Source organism: Microtus oregoni, unplaced genomic scaffold (genome assembly GCF_018167655.1).
Source record: "Microtus oregoni isolate MIOR12 unplaced genomic scaffold, Mior012 000040F_ref0000088, whole genome shotgun sequence".
NCBI classification, from domain to species: Eukaryota; Metazoa; Chordata; class Mammalia; order Rodentia; family Cricetidae; genus Microtus; species Microtus oregoni.
The window spans coordinates 14,735,796-14,752,945 of NW_024543207.1; the positions used below are offsets into that span (position 1 = coordinate 14,735,796).

Consider the following 17,150-nt stretch of genomic DNA (forward strand, 5'->3'; position numbering starts at 1 on the left):
CTACATACCAGATTTGAAACCAGACTGAGTTTGCATAAGGAGAGAGTATCTGTGATAAAAACATAATCAGAACACTGGAGGTGGTGGAAACGGGGCCGACTCTGTAAAGAGAACCTCACAGACGTCACGCAATCTTCTCTTTGGAACCCTAGAATCTGCAAGAGCATCCATCTTCATCCCCATCCACTAGCTCACAAGGCTGGCTTGGTGCTCTCCTTAACTCTCAAGGTAGTCTAGAACCCCTCCATCGTCACCCGTTTACAGACTGGCATCTGGCCCGCCAGAGTCTCCACACCTGTACTAACCCCTGTGCCTCGCGTACCCGAGGATGCTCAGCCCTCTCCCAACCTGCTCCGCCTCCTCCTCCCCTCTCTGCTGCTGTGGCTGCCGCCGTGAAAACCAGAAGTGGAATTCGCGTGGCGAAGCGCCGCGCTCTCTCGGCGGCACTGGGCATGCTCCGCACCCGGGGCAGCTTTCGGCGGCGGCGGGGCGGACGCTCGCTCACTAGCCAGGCGCCAGAGTCGGCCGCCGGGGCTGAGCCGGGGGCTGAGCTGCTGCGCGCGGCGGGAGGAGCCTCGCTCTCGGCGGCGGCGGCGGCGGCGGCGGCGGCACAGGTGGCGCGGGCCGCGCGCAGGGCGCAGCTCGGGAGCGCTCGGCGCCGGGCGCCAGGGCGGCCCAGGCTCGCCCCCGCGGCGGCAAGCGGCCGAGCGGAGCGGCGGGCGCGGCGGCTTGGGAGCCCGGGCCGAACCCGGGGAGCCCCGCGGAAGCCCGAGCAGCCCGCGGCGCCCGTGGAGTCGGGCAGGGGGCGCTACGCTCTCCGCGCTCTGAGGGGCGGCCGGGCCGGGCGCTGCGCACTCGCGTCGGGAGCCGCCTCTCGCCCGCCGCGCTCGCCCCTGCTCCCCGCCAGCATCACTTGTCCCGCGGCCGCGCTCCGACAACAAAAGCGGAGGATGCTGCAGCTGGGCAAGGTCAGGACCTTGCTCTGAAGCCGGGCGGCGGCGCGCACGCCTTTCCCCCGACTGAGGAGCTGTCTGTGGCGGCGGGTGCATGTTCGCCAGGAAGCAGTCGGGCGCCGCGCCGTTCGGTGAGTTGCCTTCGCTGAGCTGCTGGAGCCGGGCGCATCCTCCGGGCGTCGTCCTCTTGCTTACCTCCGGTGGGGGTTGGTTCTTTGCCGCCGGCCGGGCCAGGGGTGGTGGTGGCGGCGGCTGAGGGGTGCTGTCTGCCTCCGGGGACGGTTGCGATCGCGCCGGTTCCCCTTTCCGAAGACTGCTCTACCCGGAACGGGGTCCGGGGCCAGTGTCTTTCTTGGAGCTGTTACCAAGTGGCTTCTCCGCGTGCTCCCCTCCCTGCCGCCCCTCTCCCCCGGAGGACGCGTATATAGGGCAACACCGACTGCTCCCCGCCACCCTCCAGAGCAACCCGGTTGCATTCATGACGTCCCTAATATACGGGGAGAAGAGGGGGTGGGGGTGGGGAAGACTTCCTTCCAGTCTTTTGCCCTTATGTTCAATGTCATTACGATGTTTGGCTAGAACAAAATGGAAAGACTTGGTCATATGCGTCCATGGCCGTTTCTTCAGTCTCCCGCTGCTCGCCAGACCCAGACCCCTTTGGTCTATATTTAGCGTTTCCGAGGACGCATTTTCAGAGGGATTCACAGGCTTCCGGGGCTTCTCTGCCCTGACAATAGATAGCGAGGCTCTGGAAAGCGCTGCCTGACAGCCAGGTTTGGCAAGGGTGCTTGTGCTTGGGAGATCCGCGCAGCGATATTTGGGTGATTCGTAATTAATGGCTGAAAGCAAAGCTGCGCGTCGCTCTCCTCCCACCCGACCTTCCTCTTCTTCTGGTGTGTAATGTGTTCTTATCGATTGCTACTCAGCAGGTTTGAGCCACTCTGTTCAGAATAAAGTCGTTAGGAAGGAGGTACAACCTCCTTGGTCTTAGGGTGGGGGTCGGAAAATAGACTTGGGGGGCTTAGGGGGTGTTTATCTCTGGATTTTCCACGAAGACCCACTTATTTCCCAAATGCCCAAAGTTGCGTATCACTGTAAACACCGGGGTAATGAAGGGTGTGGAAGAAGAGGATAATGGGGGAGGCTGTGCTTGCAAGGGGGTTTGTATTTCCCTCATTTGAACTGATCTGATGTGCTTTAGCTCTGTGAGGCTTTATAAATATGCATGCCTAATGTTCTCAAACAAATATGTTGCCTTAGAAAAGAGATATGTAATGAGCAAAAACCAGGCCTGGTAAGCATGACGGACAGTTCACTTTTAGGAACTGTGTGACGGATATGTAAGGTGTTGGGAATTTTCTGCATTGACTTCCATGAAAATGGGGAGGTGTTGCCATGCCTATGAGTTACCTCATTGTGCGCCCTTCCACTGATGGTAGTTTAGTTCATGTCTGCTGGTGGGGATGAATCTACATAATTAGAAGGCTTCCCAGTCACACTACTAAAAACCCCATGAAAGACTGTTTGATATGACTCCTTTTGGATTGCCGAAATAGGTCTGTGCATGATTTGGAAGATCCGATCTGTGGAAAGTATGACCAATAGGGGCAAGAATCCTCGTGTATGGACTAGCTGCTTTCAACTCCCGGATGTCTCTTTCTTTAGTGTTTCTCTGTGCCAGACAGAATCCATTGTTAATGTTGAACAGTATGCTTACTGGTCTGTGGGTCGCAAGGTCTCGGGGCTTGAATGAAGATGGCTGTGTTTGGAATTAGTTGTTGAAATTTAGAACGACTGTAATTATACCAATAACAAGTGTGCATGGCGGGCGCTGTACCGCCAGAGGCTTCACTGCTCAAGTTAAGGGAGCGCTGTGCTTCTTTCTACCAACATGCTGTACTTTCACCTTTATTCACATTTTGGGAACTTTACAGGAGCTCTTGGGGCACACTGTTGCCGTCCTTGCATTATACGAATGTACAGTTTCTCTCAGAAGCATGCCTTAGAGGGAGGAGGAGGGATGCCTTTTTCCCTTCTTCCATTCCCTCTCTTCAAGTCTAGTGTTTCAGTCTGAACCATGGTTCTTAGAGTCTAGTTGACACCACTGTGTAGCCCTGTGCACCTTCAGGGAGCAGGTGCTGGGCACGAGGCTTTCCATACTGTGGGTTGGAAACGATAGCACCTAACTGAATGGCAGTTGCAGCAAGTGCATGAGGTGGTTGCTGTAATGAAACTGCCCTAGTCTTGCTGAAAGGGGTTATTTAATTCTGTATGTGTTTGTGCAGTTGTAAAACCCAGTCATTGTAGATGTCACTGATGTTTGCATTGTTTATAATAAAAGTCACACACAGTCGAATTACTGCATTGCCAGCCACTCTGCGTCTTACACAGTACAACAGAAGTCACCGGTTCTTCCTCCCAGTTCAGTAGTTCATCACAGAGAGGAAAAAAATGAAATTCAAATAATATTAGTTGGAAAAGGCAATTTGTAGTTTTGTTCAATATTTTCTAAGAATAATATCACTTTCATAATGGGATGTAAAATTGAAAAATAAACTTATAGTGTTCTCCAAGTATCTATCTCTTCGTGCACTTAATTGAATGGGTAATGCCTCTCCTCAAAATGTAACTCTTTGATGTCGGACACACATTTGGAATTGTTAAACAGTTTTGCACAGTGCTCTTGTATTTAGACAGGTCCTTCTTATAAAGAAAAACCATCACTTTTAAGTTGGAAGTGATTTATAGTAATTTGTCTATAAAACCACATATTCTTTGTATGGATGGGTATGTCTAGTTGCAACAAGCCAACTGAAATCAAAATAGAACATGTTACATCTCAGACTTCCCCAGAATGCACCTTCTGTCCTCCCCATTATGAATAGAATTGGACACGCCCTTCTTGGCGGTTTCTCTTTAGGAATGGTGCTGTCCCTTTTAGCGGAAAGTGAGGCTTGTGTTCCTCTTCCTGACATAGTTTTCACTCCTAAGAAGATTCCACATAGTAGGACGTATTTAAGCTCAGATTCAAACTATGAATACAACACAAACATGCATTGCACAGTTATTTTATTTAAGCCAGTAGTTTGGTTGAAGGTGTCGCACAATGGGTTTCTGCTGACTGGGCTAATGAGTAAGTAAACTTTAGATCCAAATCCTCCCACTGGCTTGCAAGAGGGTTGTCATTGTCCGCATTCCAAAAGTGAAGTTCTTCCATGGCTTCATGAGGTGTGTGTTGTGTGTGAAAAGTTAATATCAGTAAAACAGTTCACGATTCTTGTTGCTAGCTTCAAGTTTATCTGATTACATGCCAAAGTAGCAGCTTTTTATATGCCTGTAGAGTATTAAACATGCCATACATAGTTTCCATCCCATTGTCTGCCAATCCAGCCTACTGATTAATAAACTGCCTGGTTAGGTTTAATGAATCCAATTATGTTCACAAACAGTACCTCCAACACAGGGAACTCATAGAAATATTTTATCATTCTGTGATTTTAGTTGCTTAAATTATGACTCATAACAAAATAAGGGATGACAATAACTCAAATTCTTCTTCTTTTAATTACACGGCAGGTGAGGTGATTTCAAGGTCTTTATCTTGGCTAATTGATTTGTAGGAAATGGCTCATAGACATTAGGATATTGGAGTTATAGTCGGTGTCAATTGTTTTTTGATGGGTTACAAAAAATGAGAGCGAGTAACTCCTAGAACCTTCTGTATTACACATGCATCCAACCATGTCTCTGGTCAAGTTGTCTGCTGAAAGCTAAACTTATTTTTTATGATTGTATATATTACATATTGCAATACATACCACTATTTCAAAATCATAAAACAGTGACAAACAGGTTGTAGGGCATGGCTCAGTTTTTCTGTATACTTATGACCTGCAATGAAAGTTATTAGAAAATTGAATTTACATAATGTAACACTGTCTCATATCTCTTCTAATGGAGAGAACACTGGCTTTTGAGTGAATGTCAACTGTTGTCTTTTAGCTGCTTGCCTAAGACTCAGCTTATTTATCTGTATAATGGGTCCAGTAAGGCAGACTATCACAACATTTTGATTTGAATATAAACTATGTGAATAAATGGCTTGTAGTTTTTTTTTACTTATTAATTAAGATGTATGCTTTAGAATAAGATTATTGGCATTAAATGTTTCCCATCTTCTCTAAAATTAGACATTATTTACTATTATTTTATAGATACCCGCTATTGTAATATTATATTTTGTAGATTGACATGTAAAATGACAAATTTCCTATCTTGCAATATATATTTCCTATTACTTATTGATCTATATAATCATTATGGTATAGGAAATTAAGTTATATCTTCTAGCACTATTTCTTTAAATGATTGCCATATCCCAGTAATTAGAAATTTCAAGACTTTGGTATTCTTTCTTATTGTTAACGTCAGCCTCCTGATTAAGATCAAATTTTCTACAGAGATTAATGTTGTGCAGTGAATATTATAGACTGTTTAATCAGCATCAATCCGTGAGGTCAGATATTAACCAGCTGCTCAATTTAAAGGCAGAGAGCTCCATTCTCAGCAGAAATCATTGTAAGGAAATAAAAGGAAACAGCAACAAAAACTATTTGGAGAGGGGACCGCATCCTCTGATGTCATCAGAAAGGGAGCCGAGCGTGCACATTGGCGCCATCTTGGACATCAGTTGTCATGGTTGTGCATTCCCTCATCCTAGGGATCTGCAGTGAAGACCCTGTGGGCTCCGCTTCCTCCTGGCTTCTTTGGCATCATCGAATTCCCCAGAGTCACTGCAGCTGTGACCTTCTGTAGCCCAAGTTCTGTGGTCACTACACTTGGATATGTAGTAGAATTTGTTAGAGACTGTGACCCCTGAGACTGACAGGAGAGACTAGCTTGTCTTCAGTAGAGGAAGCATTTTGGCAATCAGCATGGTTATTTATATTCAAATTTATGTTTTGTTGTAAGAACTGCCAATTATGTTTTCAGAGTAAAATGCATGCTAAGTAAGAGGCATTACTGGCTTTATTTTTTGTTTGTTTTTGAGCAAATTAAACAGGTGAGCCAATTATGTTTGGTAAAATCAGTACAGGTATATGTGTGTCAAAAATTTCTACAACTTTTAAGTGGCATGAATATATTTCATTCAGAAAGTGGTAGTGTCATTACGGCTTGGAAGTTGTGTCGTTGAAGTTAGTAAGGATGGTTATTCTCCATAGGTAAGACCTGGGATTTTTTCATTAGTATTGGTTTATTTCTTTAATAATTGTCATTATCACAACTAACCTTAGAAATTAAATTTAAAAGATGTATGTTGGTGAAATACATATTTGTAGCTGTTACATATAATTAGTTCTGTTGGTTTAGGAAACTCTTCATTAAATACCTCCTCTCATTTACACATATAGCAACATTATTACAGAATAGTTTAGTTTATCTTAAATTATGAAGTAAACATAAATATTGATTAATAATGCCTCTAAGGAACCAAATAAATAATCCTACCCTGATGTTCTGGGCAAGCTAGGGAATTAGAAGGGGGAAAGATGAAGGAATCCCCTGCAGGGACTAAACATAGCTTTGTGTGATCACTGAGTGACATCCTAGGTCCTTGGTCCATCTTCTTTCTTCCTCCCCTTGGAGACTTAGCTGCATCTGAGTTGGTAGAGCACAGCTCTGCTCTCTGCAGACAAGGGTATGTTCAGAAGAGCAAGAGGGAAGAAGCAAGGCAACCCCTTCCTGTGTTCTTCAGAGGCAGAGAAAGTGGAAGGTTGGACAGAGGCCAGAAGTGTTTCATTAATTAAGTTCCCTTCACCTGAAAGGAAGCGTCAGCAGTAAGAAAGAAGTGTTCCCTGTTGGGACAGTCTATAAAGAATTCTGCTTCGTAGAATTCAGGACATGGAAGCGTTCACAGCATTTCATTTAGTAGTTGAGTTCCTTAAATATTTCATGCTGTTTTGTCATTCTGTGAGGAATTGTCAGGGGAGTGCCTACTGCCTTGGCTGAGTTATAGTGAGGATGATCCATGAAAGTCAACTGAGTTATGAATGGCGAACTCAAAAGTAACTGCTGTTAGGTTTTCTTTCTTACTCTCCACGTTAGTTTTTGTTAGTTTTTTTTTTTTTTTAGCTAAAATTAATTGGATGGCCTTGTAAGTGACAAACATTGACCATGAAAAGGATCATGTCACAGGCTAACTTCCCAAACCACATAAATACTGATCCAAGACAGCTATTATCTTGAGCATATTTCACTTACTGGAGTTAGGGTCTGACTGGTGTTATAGTGTCTCAGGACTGATAGGCACAGTCATGGGCAGAGTTAGGAAATAAAAAAATACATTAAAAATAAATATGTTTTATGTGATCTGAGCATGACTGTTTTACCTAAAAGTGTCCACCTCTTATAATAAATTTTATTCTTTAACAAATATTTTATTTGGTCCTTTACAAATTCTAGTAACATAGTAGTTATTATCTTCAACATAGGATAATTTAACTCCTAGAAAACAATTCTTCAGCAGTATACCAATTTATCCAAGTATAAAAGAGCTATAATTCAACTTTCTAAGTCTAAAAAGTCCTCATTGATACAGAACATTGTATACAGATACAGATGGATGCTTGAGAATCATCCAGATGTTGTCAAGGTGTCTTCCAAAGAAGTTGTATCATTTATATTTTACCACAACAAAAGTGAGATTGTTTTCACATAATGATGGCAACAATGGGCATTGTGATTATAAAAACAGTTGCCCATTATATTGCAGAAATGTTACTTGCCTGTGATTTAGTTTGCTATTTTTAAAAATGTTGAGGTTGAATGTTTTATCAGCCTGTGTAGTTTTCTTTTGGGGAACCTATATTTCTACACTCTACCCATTTCTCCTTTTCTCTGCTTGCCTTTTAGTGACTTAAATTGTTTATCTGTAGTAATTATCCTTCCCCTTTTTGTGTCTTAACAGCTGTAGAGTTCATTTCATTAACTCTTATTTGCAGAGCATGGTTTTGAACCTTGTAAATAAATAAAACCACAGAGCGGCTACTGAGAGGAAAACTTAGAAGTTGCACCCCAAAAGTGTGGGTTGTTACTGTCATTGTAAGTCGAGAAGACATACTAATTCTTAAATTTTCCAGGAGTATTGAGGGAAAGTTCGGGAATAATGTACTTAAAATACTTAGCCAAGTACCTAGTAAAGAGACATTAGGAGTGTTGGCTATTCTTTTTGCGAAATAATAAAATATGGTGTCATTGTTCTGTAATTTCTACTTTTGCTCCCCATCCCATGATGCATCATTAGGTGCCTGCAACAATACAGGGGCCAATGCTTGAGCAGGCCAGGTGTCCATAGTCACTGGGCTCTTGGGTAGATAGATGGTCCTTACCTAAATTACAGACCCTTTCCTTAATGTTGCTCTATAGAGTCCTGCTTGTCAGGTTCAAGTTTCCTGGGGGAAGTAGAGTTTGGCACAGATCTAAGGAAAAATACTTTTCTTAAAATTTACATTCATCCTTTTCCTTCAGAGATGTGTGCCCATTTTCCTGGCTATACATAGTAGGTTTTTTTCCAGAATTAACCCATTTGGGAATTTATTTGATTATCGCTCCTCATTAGATGGTGACGGGCACACAGTAAATACGCTACTCATTACAAGCGATACATACAGCTTTGCCCTCGTTGTCTAAACCGGTTCATGGGCCTTCATGAGGTTTTGTTGTTATTGACTTTGGGCTAATTTTGGATACTGGCTACTGGGACCTTATGAAAAAAATCCAGTAGTTCTACTAGTTCTGTGATCCAGATGATACTGGCATTGGGGACTTCTGTTCACCTTACCTGTGTGCCTGCTTTGTCATTTGCTTATTGGGATGAAACTCTCCGGGGTTTCTGGATGGGAAAACTGTATGGAAACATTTAAGTTCAAAATACGTTTTTTGGAACCTTTGATGTACTCCGAAATACGGCAATTTTTATGAGTTGGGATGAAAGTATTTTCTTGCCTGTAAAACAGTGTTTTTATTTGCTCCGTTTCAATACCAGTTACAAGCAAAGCAAACCAGCCTCCAAACCACAATCCCAGAGAACTTAGACAACAATGAGGACACTAAGAGAGACTTACATAGATCTAATCTACATGGGAAGAAGAAAAAGACAAGATCTTCTGAGTAAATTGGGAGCATGGGTACTTTGGGGGAGGGTTGAAGTGGAGAGGAAAGAAAGGGAGGGGAGCAGAGAAAAATGTAGTGCTCAATAAAAATCAATAAAAAAATAAAAAAAACCCCAAACTCCAAACCAGTTACAACATCCCCACTTCATTGATGACTATAATGATTGACGTATGGCATGACATTGGGTATCTCACAACGGAAGGATTCTTAGTGGTAATATACTTGTTAGTTCTTTATACTACTTTAAAAATTGAATATAGTAAATCAGATCAAGAATTTTGATACCTGAAAGGGGGAAGCATAAAACCCTATTGCTCTTCAGCAGTGAAATCTGTGAAGCTATCTCTAGAATGCTGTTTTCTCTACCAGGGGGCTGTGGTGTCTGGCGCCAATGAGGCTTTATCAGAACAGTTTTAGAAGTGTGAACTATGTTTTGGCTTCCATTTTTTTCTCTTACAATATTTCTTTTAAAAATACTTTGAATAGAATTGCAGAGATTCTTATCACCCCAACTGTAGCCTGTCAGTGGCAGAAGTCAAGGGAAGTCACAAAACATTAATTTGTTACACATTCTCCAAATGTTTGAAGGAAATAAGGAAGGGAAGTTAAAATTGCCCGCTGAGTATTATCACTTAGCAAATGGCAAGGTTTTAAGATTTGGAGAAGACCTATCTTTGTGGCTGTTTATTTCAGGCATGGCGGTCTAGTTTCCTTGTTAATCTAAAGTCCCTCCTGCAGCTCAGGTGAGTGATACATGGTAGAATGACACCATTCTTCCTATGTGAGAACCTAGAGCATGCACCTATGGACACTAGATAGAAGTGGGCTGTCACAGGAAGGAGCTAAAAGATGATTGTTGCAATTGAAAGGAGACACTCCTTGCTTGGCAGGTTTATATATGGACATACCAGACAAGGCGTGTTGTGACGTGTCTTGAACTGGGGGCTTGGATAAAAAGTGAAGTGCTTTTGAGAACTGTCAAAGAATGAATGTGTGGTTGAAAGTGCTTTCACTAAGCTGGGTAGCACTAAGTTTTGGAGAAGTAAGAAGCCCACAAAGAGGAGGCAACAACATGTTCTGGGTATGTTCTTCTAGAGCAAGATACGATGTCTTCCCCTTCGAGATGTGGGGCGTTTTTTCTCTACTTGAAGGGTTACAACACTTCTGTTCAAAATCAGTTTTTAAAAATGTAGGTGGTGGTCCAACCCTATTTTCCATTGGGTGTCTGACATACTTGGCTTCCTCTTGTGCAAGCAAAGCTTCCTTAAATTATATTCATAGCCACAAAGACTCTGGATCCTTCAGTGTTAAGTGTGCATACTCTCTCTTTCCCACAGTGTAGCAAGATGAAATTACCTGTAGCCTGACAAACTGTCTTCTACAGCATCTTGTTTTGTACATGGAGGCTAGTGGCTGATGCCAAGTTGCAGGAGGGTTTACCGCTGACGGAGCCTAGAAGCGTTGGCTTTCTTTGAGCAGAGTGTTGAAGGAAATAAAAACAGAGTTATTTTTTGAGCTTTCCTTGCACATTTGTTTTTACATGTATATTCTCATATTCTAGCACTGGATATGAAAAACATTTTTTAAAGCAGCATTACAGATTTCTTTTTTTAAAATTTATTTATTTATTAAAGATTTCTATCTCTTCCCCGCCACCTCCTCCCATTTCCCTCCCCCTCCCCCAATCAAGTCCCCCTCCCTCCTCAGCCCGAAGAGCAATCAGGGTTCCCTGCCCTGTGGGAAGTCCAAGGAACCCCCGCCTCCATCCAGGTCTAGTAAGTTGAGCATCCAAACTGCCTAGGCTCCTACAAAGCCAGTACGTGCAGTAGGATCAGAAACCCATTGCCATTGTTCTTGAGTTCTCAGTAGTCCTCATTGTCCGCTATGTTCAGAGAGTCCGGTTTTATCCCAGGCTTTTTCAGATCCAGGCCAGCTGACCTTGGTGAGTTCCTGATAGAACATCCCCATTGTCTCAGTGTGTAGGTGCACCCCTTGCGGTCCTGAGTTCCTTGCTCGTGCTCTCTCTCCTTGTGCTCCTGATTTGGACCTTGAGTTTTCTGTCCGGTGCTCCAATGTGGGTCTCTGTCTCCTTTCATCGCCTGATGAAGGTTAATATTCAGGAGGATGCCTACATGTTTTTCTTTGGGTTCTCCGGAGCATGGGATGTACTCACTCATATTTGGTTTCTAGCCATAAGCATTCCAGATTTCTGTCCAGCCAGTTTTGCTGCTGCTCACAGATCTTCAGAATCCCCTTCAATGATATCTACTTGATTGCAAATAGCAGGAAGTAGTGTCAGGCATTTCTCATTGTAGCTTTTAAGGTGGGGTGTGGCAGGGTTCAGTGACTTGATGAGATTCACAGCTCTGATCCAAAGAAGAGGTTAACACTAAGCTATGGTCACAATCTCGCTCAATACCCTTTGTGCTCACACAATTCTATCTATTGCATATCACTCTTCCCTTTCCTTCTCAGTATTTAGAACAAACTCTAGTCTACAAGTGTATACTTTGTTTACTGTAGCTTATTAATGCTCAACATACTTGCCAATAGCATATTAAAGAGGATGCTCACATACTATAGGAGTGATTTCAGTTTTACTCTGGAAAGCAGCCCTGCTACCATGTCAGGAAGTAAACTGTATATGCATACTGGTTTTAAATTGGGCATACAGTATGGTGTCAGGTGTTTCGGTGTGTGGCTGTTGGGTGTGCAGAGTACCAGGATGCCAGAAGACTTTGTGAAGATCTTAAGGATGGCAGGGAACATATTGCATTTTAACAAAGTGTCTGTGAATGATCTGTAACACTATAAATTGAGTAGACTACTGAATGGCATACATTATACCCAAATCAAGACCTAGGAACATATCATGTTTCTATTTTGTGAGTAGTCCTACCTGGCTCTTGGGGAACTTCATTAATTGAAATATGGAAGGACCCTTGGTAAGATAGGCAGTTGTCAAAACAAGATGATATAGAGTGGTGACACAGACACGGGCTTCTGTTCTTAGTCCTAGAGGCTGGGAAACTCTGCACACTTGGTTTCTGGTAAAGGATCTCTTCCTATTTCCGGATCCTCCCATCTAGCTGTATCTTTCTTCACATGGTCTTTTGCTCTCTCACCTCTCCTGGGAGGTATTTGTGTCAACCCCAACGATGGATTGAAGGAATGTTTGTTCCATCTAAGACAAGCTTGGAGAGTCAATGTGTTTAATTGGGGTTACTTAACAGAAGGATCTGTGACTCTTACGCACCTGTATCACCAAACAGTCCATCCCAGGACAGATGAATGACTAATAAAAGATGTAAATCCAGAATCCCCATACAGTTTTCAGCCAGTTACTACACTGAAGAGTTTGATCTTGCCAAGTAATTGTTTGTATTCTGTAAACCATGGGAAGGGTTTTGTGAATCTTATGTTTTCTTATGAGTCCTGTGAGCTTCTTTCCATTCATGTTTCAGTCTGGAGGAACAGATACACACTCATGTTCTAGATTTGTTTTGTCTATACCCTTCATTTTGTAAGATTGTTGATTCCTTAAGGCCCCTTTTCTGTGACTTTGTGGCACCCTACTTAGCCTCAAAAGACCTCAATCGTTCATTTCCAGAGCTAGGGCTTCATCAGATACATTTTTTTTTTCTGGGATGGGAAAGTGTTTTCAATGAGACTTTAGGCCAAAGCCAGTGAGGTCTCCAAAACCAAGAAGGCCAACCTTAACAGCAGGTTTTTTGATTTTAAGACTGAATTATTTCTAGGCAGAATGAGAAAGTTCAGTAGATAAAGTTGTTAATTCTTTGAGAAATTTTAAATTATTCCTCAGGTCTTCTTAAATATTTGACTTTGTTTTATAAACTACAGATCATGGTGTTAATTATGCTATAGAGTACTACACACAATGTGTTATTAAGGTTTTGCAATATTATTTTTGCATGTATTATTCAAAATTAGATGGATGCTTCTCATCTTGGTTAAACCTCTTTCTTCCGTGTATCTGAATTCCTAATGCTGGTACAGCCCCCCCCCCCCCATCTTATATTTCTACTGTAGATTCATGATGGCAGGAACACTTGGCTTCCCTCCAGTACATCATTCCCAGAGCTTCCAGAAGGCTAACCTCTTGCTTTTGCTTATAGCATCTGCAAAGATGGTCAAGTAAAGGACCAAATCTTCTGATTTCCATGCAGATGGAGACATTGTTCTAGTAAAAATTCCCCCCCCCATTTTATCACCTTCCTAATATCGTGTGAGCCAGAAGTCATCTCATCTTATTAATGTGTAAGATTGTTTTCATGTGTTCATCTCTTGAGGGTTGGCACTTCTAATATGTCAAAGGAAGCATAGATGGATGTCACACTGTACCCTGTGAACACTAATGCATTCCTGGCTTCTAGGCAAATGCTTTATAAGGATCCATTTTTAATATATGATCATCACTGAGGCCTGTGTTAGGTACATGTTGAAAGAGAGGAGTTAGAGGGCAGCTAAGCTAACAGTCGATGGCCGTAAGAGATCAGTGTGGCCGTCAGTGAGCAAGAGTTGACAGAGAGTCCATAAAAGGTCTAACACAGTACTTTCCTTAGTAAGTTAGCTGCCTTGTATTTCCCTGCAGGTTATGCCTCAAATACAGATTATCTCATCGTAAATATAATTCAAAGATCCAGAATATTTTGCTGCAGAATAATATTAAGCATACCTTTAGAATCCCACCAACTTCATATTTTCATGGGAAAAGAAGCGTTTCCTTAGAGAAGAGTTGTACATTAGGAACCACATAGGAGATGCTGGTTTGTGTAAGAACTTAGAGACGATTCTTCTAGAAACATCATCTTAAGGATAAGTATAGGTGAATAATGGTAGCATTAGAAATGATTATCACATTTAATTATGAAAAGTAGACTTGTTTCCCCAAAGTATGTACTCACCACCCAATTTAAATTTCAGATACTATCTGTGCAATAGAATATTGAAACTGAAAAGTAATTTATTTCAAACTCTACTAGTGTTCAGATATTGATTCTTGGATTGTTTCATGTGGAACACATCGTATAGTTTTTCATAAGGAATACATTTGAGTGTATATGGGTTATTAATGGTTTTGAAATACTGCAATGTAATAAAACTGTTAGCCCCTAATTATGTGACTTCAAGAATTGAAATTTGGTAGCTTCATGTACACTTTTAGTTTCTCTTATATTCGTGACTCAGAATTAATATAATGCTTTTGCTTTTATACACATACCTGTCATTTGGACTTCCTTGTCACAAAATTCCCTGCCTAATTAAATTTCGTATGCCTTGTTGAATTGTCTTTAAAACAGTTTCCTTGTGAGATTGCATTTTTTGACTGTCTACTCAAAGAGCAGTGTGGACCAAGGCATTTTCCTCTTGGAGCCTTGTAGTGGTTTCATGTTTGAGCATCTTAGGCTTTTGGGTACTGCACTCTGTTAATTCTTCCTTAAAACACCCAAATCAGTTTAACTCTAGAGAGGGTTCTAGGGTTCCAGACTTAGTTTGTATCCTCAGTAGCTGTGCTTAGAGAGTGGACACCTCAGGGCTAGGTAGCAAGTGACATTCTGGCCTTTCCTTAACACCTTCCTGTACACTGTTGACATTTTGTGTGCTATTTGAGTCTCATGGAAAGTGAGAAAAGGAACATTCAGCTGACTATTTACCAAATGTATCCCATGCCTTGAAAATGTTCTTATTTAATAATCTTGAGCATTTGAAAAATGTACACTCTGACCTGCATTACCACAGTGTTCCTGAGAATATTAGATAGGCTCAAAAGAATCCATGCTGTGTGTCCTTTCCCTACCTTTTATTCTTTTCATTTTTTTTTCTTGTAATAGGGTCTTGCACTTTAGATCAGCTAGTTAGCAACTCACTATGTAGCCCTGGCTGGCCTTAAAATTTCCATACTTCTGTATCAACCTTCTGAATGATGAAATCATCATATGAGATACAATGCCTTTACATCTATCTTTTGTCTACAAAAATGTAATTTCAATCTAGTCATTTTTCTCCTCGATTGAGAACCTAATTAATAATTTAAATACAATGCTTAAATTTTTTTCTCTTCACAGAAATTTTCCATTTGGTGGCTTACCGAGTAAGACACTCAAATCCTCCTGTTTTCAAAACACTAAGGGAGATGTGCCAACCGTTAGGTCATGGGGGATTTCATGATTGGATTAACATTGGTGTGGCTGGAAATAATTATCTGAAGTCCCCAAGCTACTCAAGAATCGTTGGGCTGTGTGCGGCTCTGCAGAGGGATGCAGTCACTCTCCATAGGCAGTTGTTGTGGCTCTGCAGAGGGATGCAATCGCTCTCTATAGGCAGCTGTTCTTATGTCAGCAGCACTTCTGTTTTTCCGGGTTTTATACCCAGCTGTAATAAGAGCTTGGTCTTTAATTTCCAGAGAATTCAACTGATATACCATTGTAATGTGCTAGTGTTTTCAAGAAAATTCATTTTCTGAGTTTTACTTCTTTTCTTTTTTAATCATCCTTCTTTCATACATTGTACCCTAAACCACAGTTTCCCCTCCTTTCACTCCTGCCAGTCCCCCAGCCCCATTCCCTGGTCCCCAGTTCCACTTCTTCATTTTTTTTTTCAGAAAAGAGCAGGCCTCTCATGGATATCAACTGCAAACGGCATAGCAAGTTATGTAAGACTAGGCACACATCCTCATATCATGGCTGACAAGGCAACCCACTAGGAGGAAAGGGGTCCCAGAAGTAGGCAAAAGAATCAGTGATACACTCATTTCCACTGTTCAGAGACACACACACACACACACACACACACACACACATGCATGCACAGACATAAAAAGTGGTGTAAAAGGTAAAGTGAAGCTTGTCCACTTTGGGTATTTTGTTGATGTATCTGGCCTTCTGTGTCTGGTGTTCTTCATCCAAGGACTCAACTATACCAGAACCAAAAATAAAAAATAAACAAATACTAGCATATATGCATAGACTTGTTGTCTTTGTTTCTGTTTCCTAAAAATTACTCTGTGACAGCTGATCACATGGTGTGTGCATTGCTTCTAGTGCTGTTGTGTCAAGAGCTGCTATAAAACTAAAGATCCTGTGCATACGTCATATAGATTGGATACTGCATCCATTTACCTAAAGGGCTTGACTATCCAAGTACCATGTCTGGATAGTGGGGCATCACTGTGCTGAGTGGAGGGCATTAAAATATAGTTGTGTATAACAGAATATGAGCAAACAACTCATATTGTCTCTAACCCTCATGCTGCCCATGGTCACCTGATATTTGTGGGTTCCCATAAGATGCTCATGATATCAGTCTGATGTGGGCAGCATCCCATGTGGTATAGGAACAATGCTGTTAGAGCAGTACCTGATTTTTGTGGGTTCCCGTGAGATGCTCATGACATCAGTCTGATGCTGTTAATGTTTTTAAGGCCCCAAACAATGGCAATATAATACCTTCAGGGTTGACAGGTGCCCACAGAGATATGATACTAAATGAGGTGTGGGGTCTTCTGGTGGACTCCTTGAAAAGTAAGAGGACATTAGGGAAATATGAAATGAATTTAAATTAAGTATAGACTTTAATTAATAGCAATGTTTAAGTATTGGCTTATTAATTGCAACCAATGTACCATAGCAAAGAGGGTAAATTGAGTATTAAAAGATAACTCAGTATTAGAATTTCAGAAATTCCTATTCAGAGTTTTCAGAGGCTTCAGGAAGGATGGGGAAGCTTGCTTCTTTTGAATACTTTCGGACTCTGTCCTAATGTTTTATGCTTGTTTTTCAAACCTGACTTGCTGCTTATTAAATGGCAAATCAGTGAAGTATTATAATTAGTTCTGTCATAGATGTCTTGCTCTGGTAACAGGAAAGAGAACACTAAAACTGCTTTAAAGCAATAAGTTTTCTGTTGTCTTGATGGTTACTCATAACCACGGAAAAAACTAACGCAGAAGTTGCTGAATTTTTCCATTCAGTGTAATTCCAAGCAGACCTTTCAGAGAAGCAAAGA

General features: G+C 41.8%; 1 protein-coding gene across 3 annotated transcripts in view; it reads left to right on the forward strand.

The window, feature by feature from the left end:
• Positions 1-898: 898 nt before the first annotated feature.
• Ctnnd2 (catenin delta 2) overlaps positions 899-17,150 on the forward strand; it is a 752,815-nt gene continuing 736,563 nt past the window's right edge. For 2 of the 3 annotated variants that reach the window (XM_041632036.1, XM_041632037.1), the window contains exon 1: positions 899-1,084. In XM_041632036.1, coding sequence (XP_041487970.1) covers positions 1,048-1,084 — 37 coding nt within the window. In that variant the 5' untranslated portion in view covers positions 899-1,047. The remainder of the gene's footprint in view (positions 1,085-17,150) is intronic. The other variant, XM_041632038.1, reaches the window with a different exon arrangement.